This window comes from Malaclemys terrapin, chromosome 15 (assembly GCF_027887155.1).
Source record: "Malaclemys terrapin pileata isolate rMalTer1 chromosome 15, rMalTer1.hap1, whole genome shotgun sequence".
NCBI lineage: Eukaryota > Metazoa > Chordata > Testudines > Emydidae > Malaclemys > Malaclemys terrapin.
This window is the reverse complement of record NC_071519.1, coordinates 34,625,117-34,642,608: the sequence shown is the minus strand read 5'-3', so window position 1 is coordinate 34,642,608 and position 17,492 is coordinate 34,625,117. Positions and strand designations below refer to the sequence as shown.

Here is a 17,492-nt window from a genome sequence, read left to right as displayed (position 1 = left end):
TCAGATACCTCCTCTATTAGCTCCTTGAGTATTCTAGGATGCATTTCATCAGATGTGGTTGAGGGAGAGGAAAGTGAAGACAGCAAAGCACAGCAGCCTCAAAGTCTTAGTAGTGCACTAGCTTCCTCTTCTGGCCTTGCGCCTTCTGCCTGCATTATTTATGGCAAAGACTGTTGCTCAAGAATTGGATGTTTTAGCCACTTGCAATGTTGCAGCACAATGCACAGTAACTGAACTTCTTCTTCGAGTGCTTGCTCATATCCATTCCATTAGGTGTGCGCGTGCCGCGTGCACGATCGTCGGAAGATTTTCTACCCTAGCAACACCGGCGGGTCGGCTGTGGAGCCCCCTAGAGTGGCGCCTTCATGGCGCTGAATATATACCCCAGCCGACCCGGCGCCCCCTCAGTTCCTTCTTACCGCCCCTGACGGTCGTTGGAACTGTGGAGCACGGCGTAGCTGTTCTCCACTCTCCCTAGCTTATCCAGTTATTCACAGTTATAGTTGTAGTTCTAGTTGTTATAGTTATATAGTTGGTTATTCACTTGTTTATAGTTGTTATATAGTTAAAAAAAGGGGGATTAAGGGGGTTGTCTCCCCCCTTTTTCCCCGGCCGCGTGGTCGGGCTCATGCCCAAGGCTCCCGGCTTCAAGCAGTGCGCCTCCTGCGCTAAGCCTATGCCAACGAGCGACCCGCACGACTCGTGTCTGAAGTGCCTGGGAGAGTCCCATCAAACAGATAAGTGCAAGATCTGTAAGGCCTTCAAACCGAGGACCAAGAAGGAGCGGGACTTTCGACTCCGGCAACTCCTTATGGAGGCAGGACTTAGCCCGGAGGCTCCATCGGCGCGCCAGACCCCGGCACCTAGCACCTCGGTGCGCAGTGCCCCAGCGGCACCGACCATGCCGACCACGGCAGACAAGCCTCCACGGCACCGGACCTCATCGGCACCGCACTCACAACAAGTGCCTCGGCGCCGTTCATCATCCCCGGGACATAAAAAATCCCATAAGGCGGGGACCTCAGTGCCGAAGACGCCGGCTCCCCCGGTGCCGGGGGTAGAGCCGCGTCCACCTGTGGAGCACCAAAAACAGGTGCCTCCAGCACCGTCGACTCCGGCTCCAAGGCCGTTGAGTCCGGTGCAGACAGAGTCACCACCGAGACCGGCGGTGATACAGTGCCTCCCGTCGACACCGGAGACTTTCGCGACGGCGAGAGACTTGATCGCTCTCACGGAGCCGGCACCGCCACAACCACCGGCACCGTCGGCACCGTTGACTCGCCCGGTCCAATCTAGGGGAAAACCTGCCTTGATGCGCCCTCCATCGCAAGGGCTGGAACCACGGCACCGATCCAGGTCCCGAAGCAGGTCCCCTCGCCGCTCGCAGTCCCGGCGCCGGATATCACCTCGGCACCGGTCGTACTCGCGGCCAAGATCATCGCGGCACCGCTCTACATCTCGGCACCGTTATGATCGTCGGCACCGATCAACGTCGAGACGTAGCTCTCGGCACCGGTACGATCGACGTTTGACTTCGAGAGGCCGCTCCCGGCACCGGGCCTACTCTAGGTCATCGTCTCGATCCAGGTCCGACTCCCGGCACCGGCGAGGCCATCGGCACCGATCGCGATCTCGGCACCGATCGCCGGCACCGCGTAGAGATGGAACATCTCTAGATCGGCACCAGACGGCACCGTATCCCACGGGATTCGTCTCGGCTCAGTCGGCACCGCCATGGCCATCGAGATCGGTGTCTCGCTCCTCTGAGGACCTGCCAAGATCGGCATACCCCCCTCAGGGGCAAGCCGGGGAGCAAGATTTAGGCCATTGGCAAGAGGGAGCAGAGGACCCTGACCAGGGCCCATCTCACTGGTCGTTCTGGACCCCGTGGGCATACCACCAGGCGCAAGGGGCTCCAACAACCTCTCGCTCGGGTCACTCTGATACAAGGGCACCAGAGTCCACCATCTCTCGCCCTCCTCCAGGGGGCATGGAGGCCTCTGTATCCGCACCACCTGACGTCCCGGACCCAAGGACAGGTGATGCTCCGACCCAGGAACAGGGAGACCAGGATCCTCCCCTGGATCCCTTACCACCAGAGGCATCCTCCTCTTCCTCTCCGGATGAGGCAGTGGCGGGCACGTCGTGCACAGGTCCACCCCCGATAGATCTTCGGGCTCATCAGGACCTGTTACGTAGGATGGCCCGTAACATGGACCTACAGACGGAGGAGATAGTGGAGGTGCAGGACCCCATTGTAAATATCCTCGCGGCGGATGTCCCATCAAGAGTGGCGTTGCCCCTGATCCGCACGATCCAGGCGAACGCAACTACGATATGGCAAACCCCTGCCTCTATCCCTCCTACAGCGAGAGGGGTGGAAAGAAAGTACTTTGTCCCTTCCAAAGACTACGAGTACTTGTATACCCATCCCCAGCCGTGTTCACTGGTGGTGTCATCAGTGAATGCAAGGGAGCGCCACGGTCAACAAGCTGCAGCGCCCAAATCAAAGGAGGCTAAGCGACTCGATTTGTTTGGCCGTAAAGTTTATTCAGCTGGAGGGCTGCAACTTAGAGCGGCTAACCAGCAGGCGCTCCTGAGCCGCTACAACTTTAATTCCTGGAACTCTATGGGGAAGTTCAAGGAATTGGTTCCCCAAGAGTCCAGGGAAGAGTTTGGGGCCTTGGTTGAGGAGGGTAAGAAGGTGGCTCGGACCTCCTTACAGGCCTCCCTGGACATAGCGGACTCGGCCGCGAGAACCCTGGCCGCAGGTATCGCTATGCGCAGGACCTCCTGGCTCCAAGTTTCGGGTTTACCCCCTGAATTACAGCAGACCCTACAGGATCTGCCCTTTGAAGGACAGGGGTTGTTCTCGGAGAAGACGGACTCTCGATTGCAGAGCCTCAAGGACTCCAGGACAATCATGCGCTCCTTGGGGATGCATGTTGCGGGTCCCCAGCGCAGACCATTTAGGCCCCAGCCTCAACGTTTTTACCCCCCTCCACCTCGTCAGAGACAGGACCCTGCCAGAAGGCGAGGGCGAGGTGGTAGGAGAAGATGGGTTGGCCCTCAACCCGGTCAGAACCAGGGGCCACCAAGACCACCTTCAGGTCCTAGACAGAACTTTTGAAGGTGCGGTCGAGGACGGCGCCCCAGTCATCCCCCAGGATCCAGCTCCCTCCTTTCGGGATCGCCTCTCCCACTTCCACCGTGCTTGGTCCCTTATAACTTCGGACCGTTGGGTCCTCCGCACGGTGGAGAGGGGATACGCTATCCAGTTTTCTTCTATCCCCCCCTCCCACCCCCCTTCCCCGTCCCTCTTCAGGGACCCTTCTCACGAGCAACTTCTTACACAGGAGGTTTCTACGCTCCTTGCCATGGGGGCCATCGAGGAGGTTCCGATAGAGTTAAGGGGCAGGGGATTTTATTCCCGTTACTTCCTGATCCCCAAGTCCAAGGGAGGTCTGCGGCCCATCTTGGACTTGCGCGGACTCAACAAATTCGTAGTAAAGTTGAAGTTCCGCATGGTCTCTTTGGGGGCCATTATCCCTTCCCTCGATCCTGGAGACTGGTTCGCCGCCCTCGACATGAAAGACGCATACTTTCATATTGCAATTTACCCACCTCACAGACGCTTCCTGCGATTCGTGGTAAACACGGTGCACTACCAATTTACAGTCCTTCCCTTCGGCCTATCCTCGGCCCCAAGAGTGTTCACGAAATGTATGGCTGTCGTGGCAGCGTACCTTCGTCGGCAAGGAATACAGGTGTTCCCGTACCTAGACGACTGGCTGGTGCGCGGTCGCACCAAGGAGCAAGTTCAAGCTCACGTCCACAGAATAGTGCACATATTCAACGAGTTGGGCATCCTACTCAACAAGGACAAATCCACTCTAGAACCTACCCAGAGAATAGAATTCATCGGCGCAGTTCTAGACTCCGGGCGTGCACAAGCCATCCTGCCAGACAACCGCTTTGGCACCATCACGAACCTCATTCAAGGGCTCAAGGCCTTCCCAACTACCACGGTGAGGTCGTGCCTTACCCTGCTGGGTCACATGGCTTCCTGCACGTACGTAACCAGGCATGCCAGACTTCGGCTTCGCCCACTTCAAACCTGGGTGTCATCAATATACCGTCCACATCGAGACAGCCTGAACATGGTGGTCACGGTCCCGAACTCGGTCCTGGCCTCCCTCACCTGGTGGCTAGATCGCAATGTGGTCTGCGAGGGGATGCCATTTCACGCCCCACAACCCTCTCTGCACCTGGTCACAGACGCGTCATCTCTGGGTTGGGGCGCCCATCTCAACGAACACCATACCCAGGGCCTGTGGACTGCACCCCAGTTAGCCCTGCACATCAATGTTCGGGAGCTGATGGCGGTGCGCCTGGCGTGCCAGGCATTCCTCAATCTCCTACGTGGCCGCTGTGTGTTAGTTCTCATCGACAACACCACGGCCATGTTTTACATCAACAAGCAAGGAGGAGCACGTTCGTCAATTCTATGCCAAGAGGCCATTCGCCTGTGGGACTTCTGCATCGCCCACTCAATCCATCTCACGGCATCGTTCCTCCCTGGAGTCCAGAACACTCTAGCGGACCGACTCAGCAGGTCCTTCCAGACGCACGAGTGGTCTATCCGTCCGGACATCATACATTCCATCTTCCAAAAGTGGGGGTTTCCCCAGATAGACCTGTTTGCATCTCGAGACAACAGGAAGTGCCACGTGTTCTGCTCCCTACAAGGTCGAGCTCCGGGCTCCCTCTCGGATGCGTTTCTCCTTCCCTGGAAAGACCACCTGTTTTATGCCTTCCCTCCGTTTCCTCTGGTCCACAAGGTACTGCTCAAATTGCGCAGAGACCAGGCACAGGTAATTCTGGTCGCTCCAGCGTGGCCGAGACAACATTGGTACACCACACTGTTGGAACTCTCGGTTCAGACACCGATCCTGCTTCCGTTGTGTCCGGATCTCATCTCTCAGGACCACGGCCGGCTGCGTCACCCCGACCTGCAATCACTCCACCTCACAGCGTGGCTGCTCCATGGTTCACCCAGGCAGAGCAGCAATGCTCGCACTCTGTCCAACAGATTCTGCTGAGCAGTAGGAAGCCCTCAACACGCACCACGTACCTGGCCAAGTGGAAGCGGTTCTCCTGTTGGTGCGAACAACGAGCCATGTCCCCGTTGCAGGCACCCATTCCTCTCATTTTGGAATATCTCCTCTCCCTAAAACAGCAGGGGTTGGCGATATCTTCAATTAGAGTTCACCTGGCCGCTATATCGGCCTTTCACCCAGGGGAACTCGCGTCCTCGGTATTCTCTAACCCGATGGTCGTTAGATTCCTCAAGGGCTTAGACCGGATGTACCCACAACAACGTCAGCCCGTTCAGACGTGGGACCTCAACCTGGTTCTCTCCAAGCTCACAGGTCCTCCATTCGAGCCACTGGCCACCTGTTCACTTTTGTACCTATCCTGGAAGACAGCCTTCCTTGTAGCCATCACCTCAGCAAGGCGCGTTTCTGAACTCAGGGCGCTTACATCCGAGCCCCCTTATACAGTTTTCCATAAGGATAAAGTGCAGCTTCGTCCACATCCTGCCTTTCTCCCTAAGGTGGTTTCTCCTTTTCATATCAACCAGGACATCTTTCTCCCGGTCTTTCATCCCAAACCACATGCCACTCGCCAGGATCAACGTTTGCATTCCCTGGACGTACGAAGGGCCCTGGCCTTCTATATTGACCGCACAAAGCACTTTAGAAAGACGACGCAACTCTTCGTTGCAGTGGCCGACCGAATGAAAGGCTCACCGGTCTCCTCACAACGCCTATCCTCCTGGATTACGTCTTGCATCCGGACTTGCTATGACCTGGCAGGTGTCTCAGCACCGCACCTCACCGCTCACTCCACGAGGGCCCAGGCTTCCTCGACGGCTTTCCTGGCACAAGTTCCGATCCAGGACATTTGTAGAGCAGCGGTTTGGTCATCAGTCCACACATTTACAGCTCACTATGCACTAGTGCAGCAGTCCAGAGACGATGCTGCTTTCGGATCAGCGGTTTTGCACACAGCAATGTCTCACTCCGACCCCACCACCTAAGTTGGGCTTGGGAGTCACCTAATGGAATGGATATGAGCAAGCACTCGAAGAAGAAAAGACGGTTACTCACCGTTGTAACTGTTGTTCTTCGAGATGTGTTGCTCATATCCATTCCAAACCCGCCCCCCGTCCCCACTGTCGGAGTAGCCGGCAAGAAGGAACTGAGGGGGCGCCGGGTCGGCTGGGGTATATATTCAGCGCCATGAAGGCGCCACTCTAGGGGGCTCCACAGCCAACCCGCCAGTGTTGCTAGGGTAGAAAATCTTCCGACGATCGTGCACGCGGCGCGCGCACACCTAATGGAATGGATATGAGCAACACATCTCGAAGAACAACAGTTACAACGGTGAGTAACCGTCTTTTATTTGACTGTTTCACTGTCAACTTTCAAGGCTGCTGTTCCATGTTAATGCTTCATAAAGTTGTATGGGAGTCTGACTATCTTTGCTGCAGGAAAGTTGCCAGTTGGAAATGCGCATTTCTGCATCACCCTAGAGAGAGGATCCTCCCCTCTGCTGTGAAGGCCTACAGCTGGGTGCAGAGCAAGGCAGGCAGGCAGTACAAAGAACATGGACAAGCATACAAGGAGCTGCAGAGTTGCCCTTGTGTCTGACTCAGTGCAGTGCAAACAAACAAGGGCTTACAGCAAGTTGCTGTTCAAGGCTCCTCCCTTTAGATCACTGGGTTTGAGGCAGTATAGCCCAGGGCACTAGGCTGGAAGTCAGGACGACTGGGTTCTCTTCTTGGCTCTGCCACAGATTCACTGGGTGACCTTTGGTAAGTCACTTCTCCTCTGTGCCTCAGTAGAAAGGGATAACGCTGCCCTGCCCTTTACAAAACACACTGTGATCCATGGGTGAAAGGTGCAAGGTAAGACTAACTGCTATTTCTGAGGCTCGCTGTAAGCAGATTGTCAGGATGCTGCCATGTGTGACAAGCTGGCGAACAAATGGCCATTCTCCTGTTTAAAATGGCTGGATTTTAACAGTTCTGCATAGAATTTTGCCAACACAGGCACCATGATCCCCATAACATGGGGAGGAGTGAGCCTTCCTCAGACTGCCCCCATGACCGAGATAAGAGCCTTGTTCCCCTCCCAGCACAGACACTCTAGGGAAGTCTTGCTCAGAGACACAGGATAGTTTGGACAGTGCACAGAGGAAGCGCTGGGTGAATCCTGGCCTTGACCCATCCCGACCTCGTCCTTTATTTAATGCTAGAGCCTCGTAGTTCACCTGAAGGTGCAGTAGCTCTGCACTCCCAGTCAAGTTCAGGGCCTGGGGGGATGAGTGTGGCTCTGGCTTCAAGGGGGCTTTGTGCAGGTGGAAGTGCTAATGCAGAATATCTACTAACTACCCCCCAGCTGTCCATAGGGCGCTGTGCAAATGCAAAGCACTAAGTGGTGTTGTTAATTACAATTATTATTAATATTAAGTAGGAGTATTATTAAATAATTGATAATGATTAATTATTATCGCTCCAGTGTGCAGTGTTCCCGGAGTGTCTCTCTGGAAATTCCCCTGGAAGGGGAAGGCTGCGGGTGTTTGAGGTTGATCACTCACCAGGAGGGAAAATGAAGGGGAGGAACTAAGCCACTCCCTGCTCCTCACATCTCTCTGGGAGGCTGTAGATATCCAGGCCCAGAAAAATCCCTGTTGTGTGCTGCCATCTGCTGGAGGCTGGGGGAATGCATAGCCCTGCCCTGCTGGCGGGAAGATGTAGGAGAGAGGCCCTGCTCCCCAACACATGCGGTTTTTGTTCTTTCCTGCGTTTTGTAAGGGGATAAACTTCAGGGTAGACTGTTGGAGCAAAGACACTGAATCCTCTCCTCACACGCACCTCTGACACTGCCCCACAATCCTGATACTCAGACTCCCTGCTACTTCCGTCCTGGGCTCCCTCGACACGCACAGCTCTGCCAGGGCCAGCTTGCAGATCCCACTATCCCAGCCCCAGGCTCCCCCACACCATAGGCAGCTTTGCTGGTTCCCCTCAATCCTGACCCCCCAGACTCCTGTTATTCCAGCCCTGAACTCCTGTGTTATACCCACCTCACTCTGGTAACTGCCCTTAGTCCAGACATTCAATGTGTGCTGTTTAGCTCTGGCATCCTGCGCGGTGCTTCCCAGCAGTTTGTCTTATGCTGATTGTTGATAACAGCTGCTCTCTCCTGTGCCCTCTGCAGACTGTAATGTAGCAGATCCTGCAATGTCCACAGCCCCGCAGCTTGGTCCTGGGTCCAACCCGCTGCCGAACCTGAATGAGACCAGTTCTTCCAATGCACCACATGGCGCTGCTCCTGGCCTGCGACCCGATGCTGGGGGCAGTGGAGGTGGTGGTGCCGGAAAGCAGCCTTCCCAGTTTGTTTACGTCTTCACCACTCACCTTGCTAACACGTAAGCGGTAAACCCCTGTGTCCTCCCCAGTCCTCCCCATTGGCTCTGGCCACTTGGATTGGTTTACCACAGCTGCCTCCTACATGCTGCAGTTAGCACTGCAGCCTCTGGAGAAGGTGGGGACTGGAGGTTCCCTGGGTTGCCCCTAGCATGACGTCTCCCCGCATCCCCCAATCCGCATTCTCCCTAGCATAGTTGTCAGCTGCTGGTGGAGAGATTTCATCTTAAATGTGATCTGCCTCCTGGTAGTGCCCTAGCCCTGCCAGCTGCAACAGGAACCACAGAGTGCATTTGGCCAGATGTATAATAAAAGGTCATAGAAGCACTGAAACACGTGTTGGCTGCTGCCAGAGGGCAGGATACTTGGTTAGATGGATTACTGGTGTGATCTGGAAGGGCCCTGGGAGAACAGATTGCAGTGGGAGGCACTGGGTGCTAACGCTCCAGATTACTGGGTGCCCTCGACTTGCTCCCTTCATTCTTTTGCAGTATCTCAACCGCTGATTCTTGGGGAACATATAGCTTTAGAGTGCCTGCTTAGGTCATAGCTAAAGTCCTGTGAAATTCTGTTTATTTTTTATAATTTTTCCTTTTATTTTTCAGGAACTTTGTGGTGTTTTATCCATGTGGGAGGGGCTGGGTCCTGCCCCCAGGAGAAGTGGGAGGCCCTGAGGGGGCACAGAGCGAGCCTGCCTCACACTCACCCCATTGCAGCAGCTCCTATCCTGCAGGACCTCCCCACTCTGAGTGTTGAGACCTGGCACACGGAGTCACAGTGCTGCTCAGATTTGGCCCAGCTGCCCCTCCATCATGAGGACTGGGGTGTGGCTGGGCCAAATTTCAGTGAGTGGTGCTGCAACATCATCTGCTAGGTCACAATGCTACTCACTCAGATTTGGTCCGGCTGCACTCCCCCATCCCTTCCTGTTATGATGGCAGAGGGATGGCCAGGCTAAACCTGAGCAGCATTGTCACCCTGTGCGCCAGGTCACAAAGCCCGGTGCAAGGAGCTGGGCCCAGCCCCTGCTGTACAGTGATTTTTTTCATTTGATCGTTGTTTTTGCTTTTATTTTGTGTTGTTTCACATTTGCAAAGAACATGGGGTTCTAGTCCTAGCATATCCCAGTGTCTCCCTCCCAGGCTATATCCCTCTGGCAGCAACACAGCAACCAGTGCAGAGCCCAGCACAATGCACAGTTCAGGGGGTGGGGAAGGGGAAATTGCAAGGCAGATGTTTTCCTGTCAGAGAGATGCCCTGAGATCTGTGCAGAAGAGGGGGAAGTTCAGTGCCAACTCTCCTCTGAGATTCCACCATGAGCCCAGGGGGCTTGGGCATTCCATTAGGGGGCCAGTGGGCAAAGGGAGCCCTGCTGGGAGTTCTGAGCCTGTGGACCCAGGTTGTTGCTAAGTATTTCTGGCTTGACACTTTGCTGTTCTTGACTGGCTGCTCTCTCTCTTAGTGCCGCAGAAGCCGTCTTGCAGGGGCGAGCAGACTCCATCCTGACCTATCATCAGCAGAATGTACCCCGGGCAAAGCTAGACCAGGTATGGCTGGGTGTGAGCCAGACACTCCTGTCTGTGCGTGCTGCTGGCTAATGTCCTCACGGCCAGTCACACCCTGACCCCACTTGCAGCTCACATTCTTTCAAGGGGGATGGGCTCAGTTGGCTCTTGTAGGGATTCAGGGCTCGAAGCCCACCCAAGGTCTGGGGCTACACACCTGCCTTACGTGTTTCTTGCTGACTTTGGCTTCCCCTTTCTCTCACAGGCTCCGACTCCCAAGGTACTGGGAGTCACCGAGCAACTGCCGGTTAACCCACCTGCCTCCAGCACTCCACAGTCCCAGCCCCCAGCATCGCAGGGCAACCAGGCACAGCCTCAGCCCCCCCCAGCACAGCCCCCCCCACCCCAAAGCATCAGTCAGCAAGCTCTGCCTGCACCAACTACCCTACCCCAGGAAGGGACGGGAGAGGACATTCGGCGGGACCTGACTCCCAACTCTGTGGGAAATAGCAGCGGCAGCACCCAGCCAGGGAGCAACCACCCCAACACGCCCAACGCCTCCACCAACCCGATGCAGCCTGGGCAGGTGGACTCTTCTAGTGCTTCCAGCTCTAACTTACTGGGGGATGGTACCAGTGCTGGGGCAGGCGGAAATGGGCAGGTAGTGCTGGGCCCCAGGAACCCCATGAACTCAGAGGGGCTCTCTAAGGAGCAGCTGGAGCACCGGGAACGCTCCCTGCAGACCCTGCGGGACATTGAGCGCCTGCTGCTGCGCAGCAGTGAGGCCGAGCCCTTCATGAAGTCCAACCAAAGTGCTGGTGAGGGTGGCCCCACTCCCCAGTCGCAGGCCCCACTCACCCAGCCACCCCTCCCACCTGCGGGCATGAAGAAGTATGAAGAGCCCCTGCAGTCCATGATTTCACAGACGCAGAATCTGGGGGGCCCCAACTTGGAGCATGAGGTCCCCCACCACCCAGGCTCTGACATGGGGCAGCAGATGAACATCATGATGCAGCGGCTGAACCAGGACAGCCTGACGCCAGAGCAAGTGGCCTGGAGGAAGCTGCAGGAGGAGTATTATGAGGAGAAGCGGCGGAAGGAGGAGCAGATCAGCATCCATGGTCGACCCATGCAGGAGATGATGATCCCACAGTCCATGGGTGGCATGATGATTCGGGGGCCGCCACCACCCTATCACAGCAAACCTGGGGAGCCGTGGCCTCCAGGGATGGGCAACCAGCTAAGGGGGCCCATTGAGGTCCAGGACCCCATGCAGATGAGGGGAGCACCCCCCTTCCCAGGGCCAAGGTTCCCTGGAAATCAGATGCAGAGGGTCTCTGGCTTTGGCGGGATGCAGAATGTGCCCATGGATGCCCTTGGGCCCATGAATGCTATGCAGCGGCCAGTCAGGCCTGGCATGGGATGGAATGATGATATGCCTCCAATAGGAGGCCCAGGGAACTTTCCACAAGGGAGCCTGCCCTATCCTTCAGGGCAAGGGGACCCTGAGCGGTTCATGAACCCCCGAGCCAGGGAGGAGATCCTGAGGCACCAGCTGATGGAGAAGCGCCCGGTGGTGATGCAGAGGCCCATTGGGATGTCTGGCAGCTCCATGAGCCAAGGTTTGGAAATGGAGAGGATGATACAGGCTCACAGGCAGATCGACCCGTCCATGTTCCCTGGACAGATGCCAGGAGAGAGCCTAGGTGGCGCACCCATAGGTATGGACTTCACGGGTACCCGGGGGATATTGAGCCCACCCATGAGCCAGTCGAGCCTCCGAGACATGGATGCGCCCATGGGACCTGGGAACCTCAACATGAACATGAATGTCAACATGAACATGAACATGAACCTCAATGTCCAGATGACCCCACAACAACAGATGATGATGTCGCAGAAAATGAGGGGCCCTGACATGATAGGCCACCAGGGCATCAGCCCTGAGGATCTGGCCAGGGTGAGGGCTCAGAATGGTAGTGGTGGCACAATGATGGGGGGGCCACAGAAGATGATGATCCCCTCACAGTTCCCCAGCCAAGGGCAGCAAAGCTTCTCAGGCGGGCAGGGCCCCTATCCCAGCATGCCCCAGGAGATGGGCAGTGCCCCAGACATGTTCAGCCCTGAACAGGGTGCCATGTCCATTGGGAACATCGGCGGCACCACCAGGCTCAGCCACATCCCTTTGCCGCCAGCTTCCAATCCCCCTCCCACCCAAGGGGGCAACCTAGCCAACATGCACCCGGCACCCTCACGGGGGCTGGGCCGCAGGCCCTCCGACCTCACCATCAACATCACCCAGATGAACTCCCCTGGCATGGCCCACCTCAAGTCCCCAACGCTCAGCCAGGTGCACTCACCGCTTGTCCCCTCCCCATCTGCCAATCTGAAGTCTCCCCAGACGCCCTCGCAGATGGTCAGCATGCCACCTTCCAACCAGTCTGGGCCCCTGAAGTCGCCCCAGGTGATGAGCTCCTCCCTCAACGTCAGGTCTCCCACCAGCTCACCAAGCCGCCTGAAGTCCCCTTCCATGGCCGTTCCTTCACCCGGGTGGGTGCCATCTCCCAAAACCACCTTGCCAAGTCCAGGAGTCAGCCAGAGCAAGCAGCCTATCAGCATGAATTCGTCAGCTTCCATGGGAGGGCTGGATCAGGGTAAGCTGTGCTAAACTGTGTATGTGAGTGGGATAGGGCCATAGAATTAAACCTGGTGCTCCAAAGGTCTCTGCACATTGCTGGTCACTCTCATAGGGCCCAATAATTCTGTGGCTTCCAGACCCATATTTTCCATATACTCAGACTAGTAATGACTACGTGGCTATTTCCTTGCAGGGCAGTGGTGGGAACCTGCCTTCCCATAGCCAGCTCTCCCTGTGCTGGGATTTGGGGCCCAAATCTCTTTGATTTGGGGTTGCCGAGTGGGCATGTAGGGCCCATGGGGATGTCTGGCAGCTGGAAGTGCTGTGATAGCAGCCCAGTTCCTGTTCCAAAGAGAGAGAACACACCATCTCCCTTTCTGTGCCATGCACCAGGCCTCAGGGCAATGTGGCTCAGCATCGGGAAGAAGGGAGCAAGAGCCTAAATTAGGGGAAATGCATACACCCTGGAGAGGGACTGCTCTTTCCTGGTGAGCTGAATGAGCCTGGCCTGCACATGCAAGCCTGCACTTGCTTCTTCTGGGGATTAATGCCAGTGATTTGCTGTGCCCCACCTCACCCCCTGATGCTGTGCTTTCTTATTCACAAGGAGGAAAACAGTAGGCAGCCTAACGTGCACTGTAGAGGTTTGGAGGGAGACATTGGACCAAATTAGAAATGGGGAGCCAGGATGCCAGCATTCCCAAATCCCTCTGTTGAGTGGCTCATGCTCTCCAGGGTTGGGTAGGGATGGAAAAATGGATTGATGGGAGACAGAGTCCTTAAACATGTGTCCTGACTTGGGGAAGTGCACTGAAAGGAGGGGACAGTGGGAGTATGTCTGTCACTGAGCAAACCTGTCTTGGTGCACTCCAAGGTTGGGGGGATTGCAAGATGTGTCTGGCCAATGCCCAGCTCCCTGCATTTCCTTGTGTTTCTTTTCTCAGGCCCCAGGTCCTGTTGTCTGGGGAGACATTTTTCAGGTAGATCAGAATTTAATCCAGTTATTTATGCAGTCAGCATTGTCTAATGGTTAAAGCAGAGTCTGAGAGTGAGGACTTCAAAACTCTAAGGCTTGCTCTGCCACGGTCACCTTGGGCAAGTCCCTTCACCTCTTGGTGCTTCAGTTTCCCCTGGCCCTGACTTGAGTCTTTCATTGTCCCTCTGATGATATGACAAGGATTCCCCATCCCCACTTTCTTTCTTCTACGGCCACTCATATAGGGGTAACAGGATGGGCTAGAAAGCAGGGTTCCTTCCTAGGTACTAGGGGCTGGTTCACCTCTCTCCCCATGCCTGCTAGCAAGGTTAACACCTCTTCCCAGCAAACCCCCACCCCATTCCCCTGTACAAACAGGCTGTTCCCATCCATGCCTACTTGCTTGAGGAGGCCTTGAGTGAATGCAGAGCCATTGCCCACCAGGGTAATTTGCATCCTCACAATACACACTGACAGCCAGAAACCTACCCACAGCTACATCCAGGGAAGGGATGTCAGGGTAAGGCCCCTGAGGTATCTAGTGCTGGAAGAACGGTTCCAGGTAGCCCTGCATGGTGCAGGCAGCATGTGCTCAGAGCTACTTAGTGCAGTGGCGTCAGTCCCATCTTGTACTCCACCCAGAGCGGATTGTCGGCCAGGCCACCACTGCTGCATTTTTCTTACTCACGCTTGGCCTCCGCATACTTGACATGCACACGCATGCCCCAGTTTTTGACTTCTCTGTGTTTGCTCTTGAAGTTAGTGTGTATTTTGCCCCCAGGCATCCAGCGGGAACTTTAAAAAGAAGCAGGTAGGGGAAAGGGGCAAAGTTTTCTGTATCCAGGTCTAGAAAAAGGCCTCAAACTCAGTGCCTTCCCCTCAGCACCTGCCCCTCCCCTTCTTCAGTTCATGAGGGAAGGGCCAGAGCTTGGAAGTTGGGACTAGATCAGATCTAACTCTCCCATAGTTTGGGGTGTCTGGCTCTGGTGTCAACCATAGCAGGTGATCCCAGCACAGAACTTCCCCAGAGTCCATAGGGGGTTTTGGTTGGGGGCCAGGCCTGGTTTGGGTCTATCAGTGTTCCAAGCAGAGAATTGGGGATGCTGCCTGATGGGAGCAGGCTGCAGCTTGCAGGGAGCACTAAGCTGGTCTCTCTCTCTCTTTTGCTTGCAGGTTCGCTCCCTCCTGGGCCTAGGAGCAGTTCCTCTGCGCCAGCCAGTAATCCCTCTAGCACCATGAATCCCAACATACCTTTTACTTCCTCTCCAGATCCATCCCCCTCCCAGAACCCCCTCTCGCTGATGATGTCACAGATGTCCAAGTATGCCATGCCCAGCTCCACACCACTCTACCACAATGCCATCAAAACCATCGCCACCTCTGATGATGAGCTGCTCCCAGACAGGCCTATGCTCCCACCAGGAAGCATGCCAGGTACGTTCTTCTGGGACTGTGTCTGCGCCAGCAGGGAGAGCAAGCTGGAGCTGGGCTTTATAGGGGTAAGACTGGTCTTGTGGCTCACACACAGGCCTGGGAGGCAGAACACCTGGGTGTGGTTCTGATGCTCAGAGTGGAGATCAGGAATTCTATTCCCAGCTCTGCCACTGTGCTTTGGACAAGTCACTTAACTTGTCTGTACCTGTTTCCCTATCCATCCCTGCCTCTGTTGGAGCATGGGGCTCAGTGCATTGATGACTAGAAAGTACCTTGGGGACATGTTGTAGAAAAGTGTGCTAATTGAGAGTCAGAATAGGAACAGACATATTTGGAGCTGCAAAGCAAGGAGAACGAAAGGGTTAATTGAGTCAGATGAGAGCATTTATCCTGTAGGGAAGAGAAGGGTTTGTTCCAGGTACAGGGAGAAGCCTGAGGAAGAAGTTGGACAAGGGAGAAGACTCAGTGAGCCCCCTACAGGGACAGGACAGGGTGTAATCCTTGTTGTGCACCATGCTGTGGAAGGATCACTCCTACCCAAATGTATGACTTAATATAGTAAACTCCATGACTGCATCCTTGCTGTGGCCTCTCAAAATGTCACAGAGGCAGCAGGTTAGAACCCAGGATCGCCCACTCCAAAAGCATTGGCCTGACCAACTGAGTTCAAGGAAAATTACTATCTGTTAGTAGTATGAGGCCTTGACACACAGCAAGCAATTCCGATTCCAGCCAGCAGAGGGCAACAGTGCCATATACACACCAGCCAGTTAATTGCAGTATAATACAGTTGGGTTATTAATGGTAACTGTAGTCCCTGTAAGTCCACCAGGATGCTAGGGGTACAGATTATTGCAAGGGTTACATCTCCTTAGGTGAGACATAGGGATGTCAGGTCTGAGGTATGGGTGTCTTTGAGTGTCTTGGGCTCCCAGTGTTCTCACTAGCACAAGTAAAAGCAATGGAGCCCATCCAGCTGTCCTGCATTCAGGTGTAACCAAAGGCCTTGGGGGAAACTCTAGCTCCCTGGATACTATTGACTAAGCTCCTTAAATGGAACTGCTGAACTGGCTTCCCAGGCTGGTTTCCCAGCTTGCCGCAGCTTTGCAAAGGCATTGGGTGCTTCCAGAACCCGGTGCGAAGCTGGCAAGTGTTTGTTTGCTTGGCATTGTTCTGCCATCTGCTTCTTACTGACTGGCCAGGGCCAGCTGCTGCCTTCTCCATGTGCCATTGATCTGCCTGGCAAACATAGCGAGCCCAGGAGACACTAGAGTTTCTAGCCCAGCACACAGCCAAGATCAGCTGCAGATAAAACAGATAATGGGAAATGCAGTGTTCATGTGAGCTACATGTACCATGCCACCGGGCATGGGGATGATGTAACACCCCCTAGATTTTACTTATCTCCCTATCCTCTTTGTCATCTCCTCTGTGCCCCCACATGCCCAGTGTTCCTCCCTCAACCATCTGCTGAGTGTTGTCTCTGGGATGGCAGCCCATGCTCTAGCACTTGGCCACTCCCCTTGTTTGAGTCCTAGACCTAGGTTTCCAGGAACCGTGTTTGCCCTGCTTCGAGGATGGAGGGGGCTGTGACCATTGGGATGCCCTTAAATTTCCCCCTCCTACCAAAGATGTCCCATCATCACCACTATCTCCAGCCCAGAGCTCTGCTGTGTAGGAAACCTCAGGTGGTCTCAGCAAGGTATGTCCCAGTGGGATGGGAAAGCCTGAGCAGGGACTGGGCTATCCAGTCCATGCAGGTTCCCAGGGCCTGCACAGTCAGAGCTGAGAGAGAGGCATAATCTGAGAACTCCTTAGTTCTGATTTCAGAAAGTCTTTCTGACCTCCACAGTGGGGGGCCCACACCTCCCTCCCATGCTGGCTGTGAGCCTTGTGTAAGCCAGGCAGTGCTGGGTGCTAGGTGGGTAGCTGTGCTGTCCTTCTCAGTATCCACCACTGGGGGGCACGTTGGAGCTGCACAGAGGTTGCCAACTAATGGCTGTGCTGACGGTGTTCCTTGTGCTCAACACAGTAGAGAGGTTGCTGTGCTGTACTGTCCCAGCCTGCGTAGCAACAGAGGGGAACAGGATCTGCTGGGCTGGTAAGAGCCACAAGCCCTATGTATGGCCAATGACCGACTGAGTCTTGCGGTAACATCCCTTGAACCCCACCTATTCCCTGCCTGCACTAGGCCAGCTCTGAGGTCTGGAGCAGCTCTCATCAGAAGCAGCAGCACCTACCAGCTCTTAAGGCAAGTCTACACTGCATCTGGGAGTGAGCCTTCCAGCCTGGGTCCACAGACTCACGCTAGCACTCTAAAAATAGCTGTGTAGACGTTACAGCTTGGGCGGGAGCTCAGGCTCTGATGCCTGGGGTGGGCTTGAGGGCCAAGCTCCAGCCACAGTTGCAACTTCGAAGCACCATCTAAACCGCTATTTTTAG

At 55.3% G+C, this 17,492-nt stretch overlaps 1 protein-coding gene across 3 annotated transcripts in view; it reads left to right on the top strand.

Moving 5' to 3' along the window:
* Positions 1-17,492, top strand: part of BCL9L (BCL9 like) — a 102,950-nt gene that overhangs the window by 80,000 nt on the left and 5,458 nt on the right. For 2 of the 3 annotated variants that reach the window (XM_054005370.1, XM_054005371.1), the window contains exons 4-7: positions 8,289-8,499; positions 9,960-10,044; positions 10,268-12,656; positions 14,790-15,050. In XM_054005370.1, coding sequence (XP_053861345.1) covers positions 8,289-8,499; positions 9,960-10,044; positions 10,268-12,656; positions 14,790-15,050 — 2,946 coding nt within the window. The remainder of the gene's footprint in view (positions 1-8,288; positions 8,500-9,959; positions 10,045-10,267; positions 12,657-14,789; positions 15,051-17,492) is intronic. The other variant, XM_054005372.1, reaches the window with a different exon arrangement.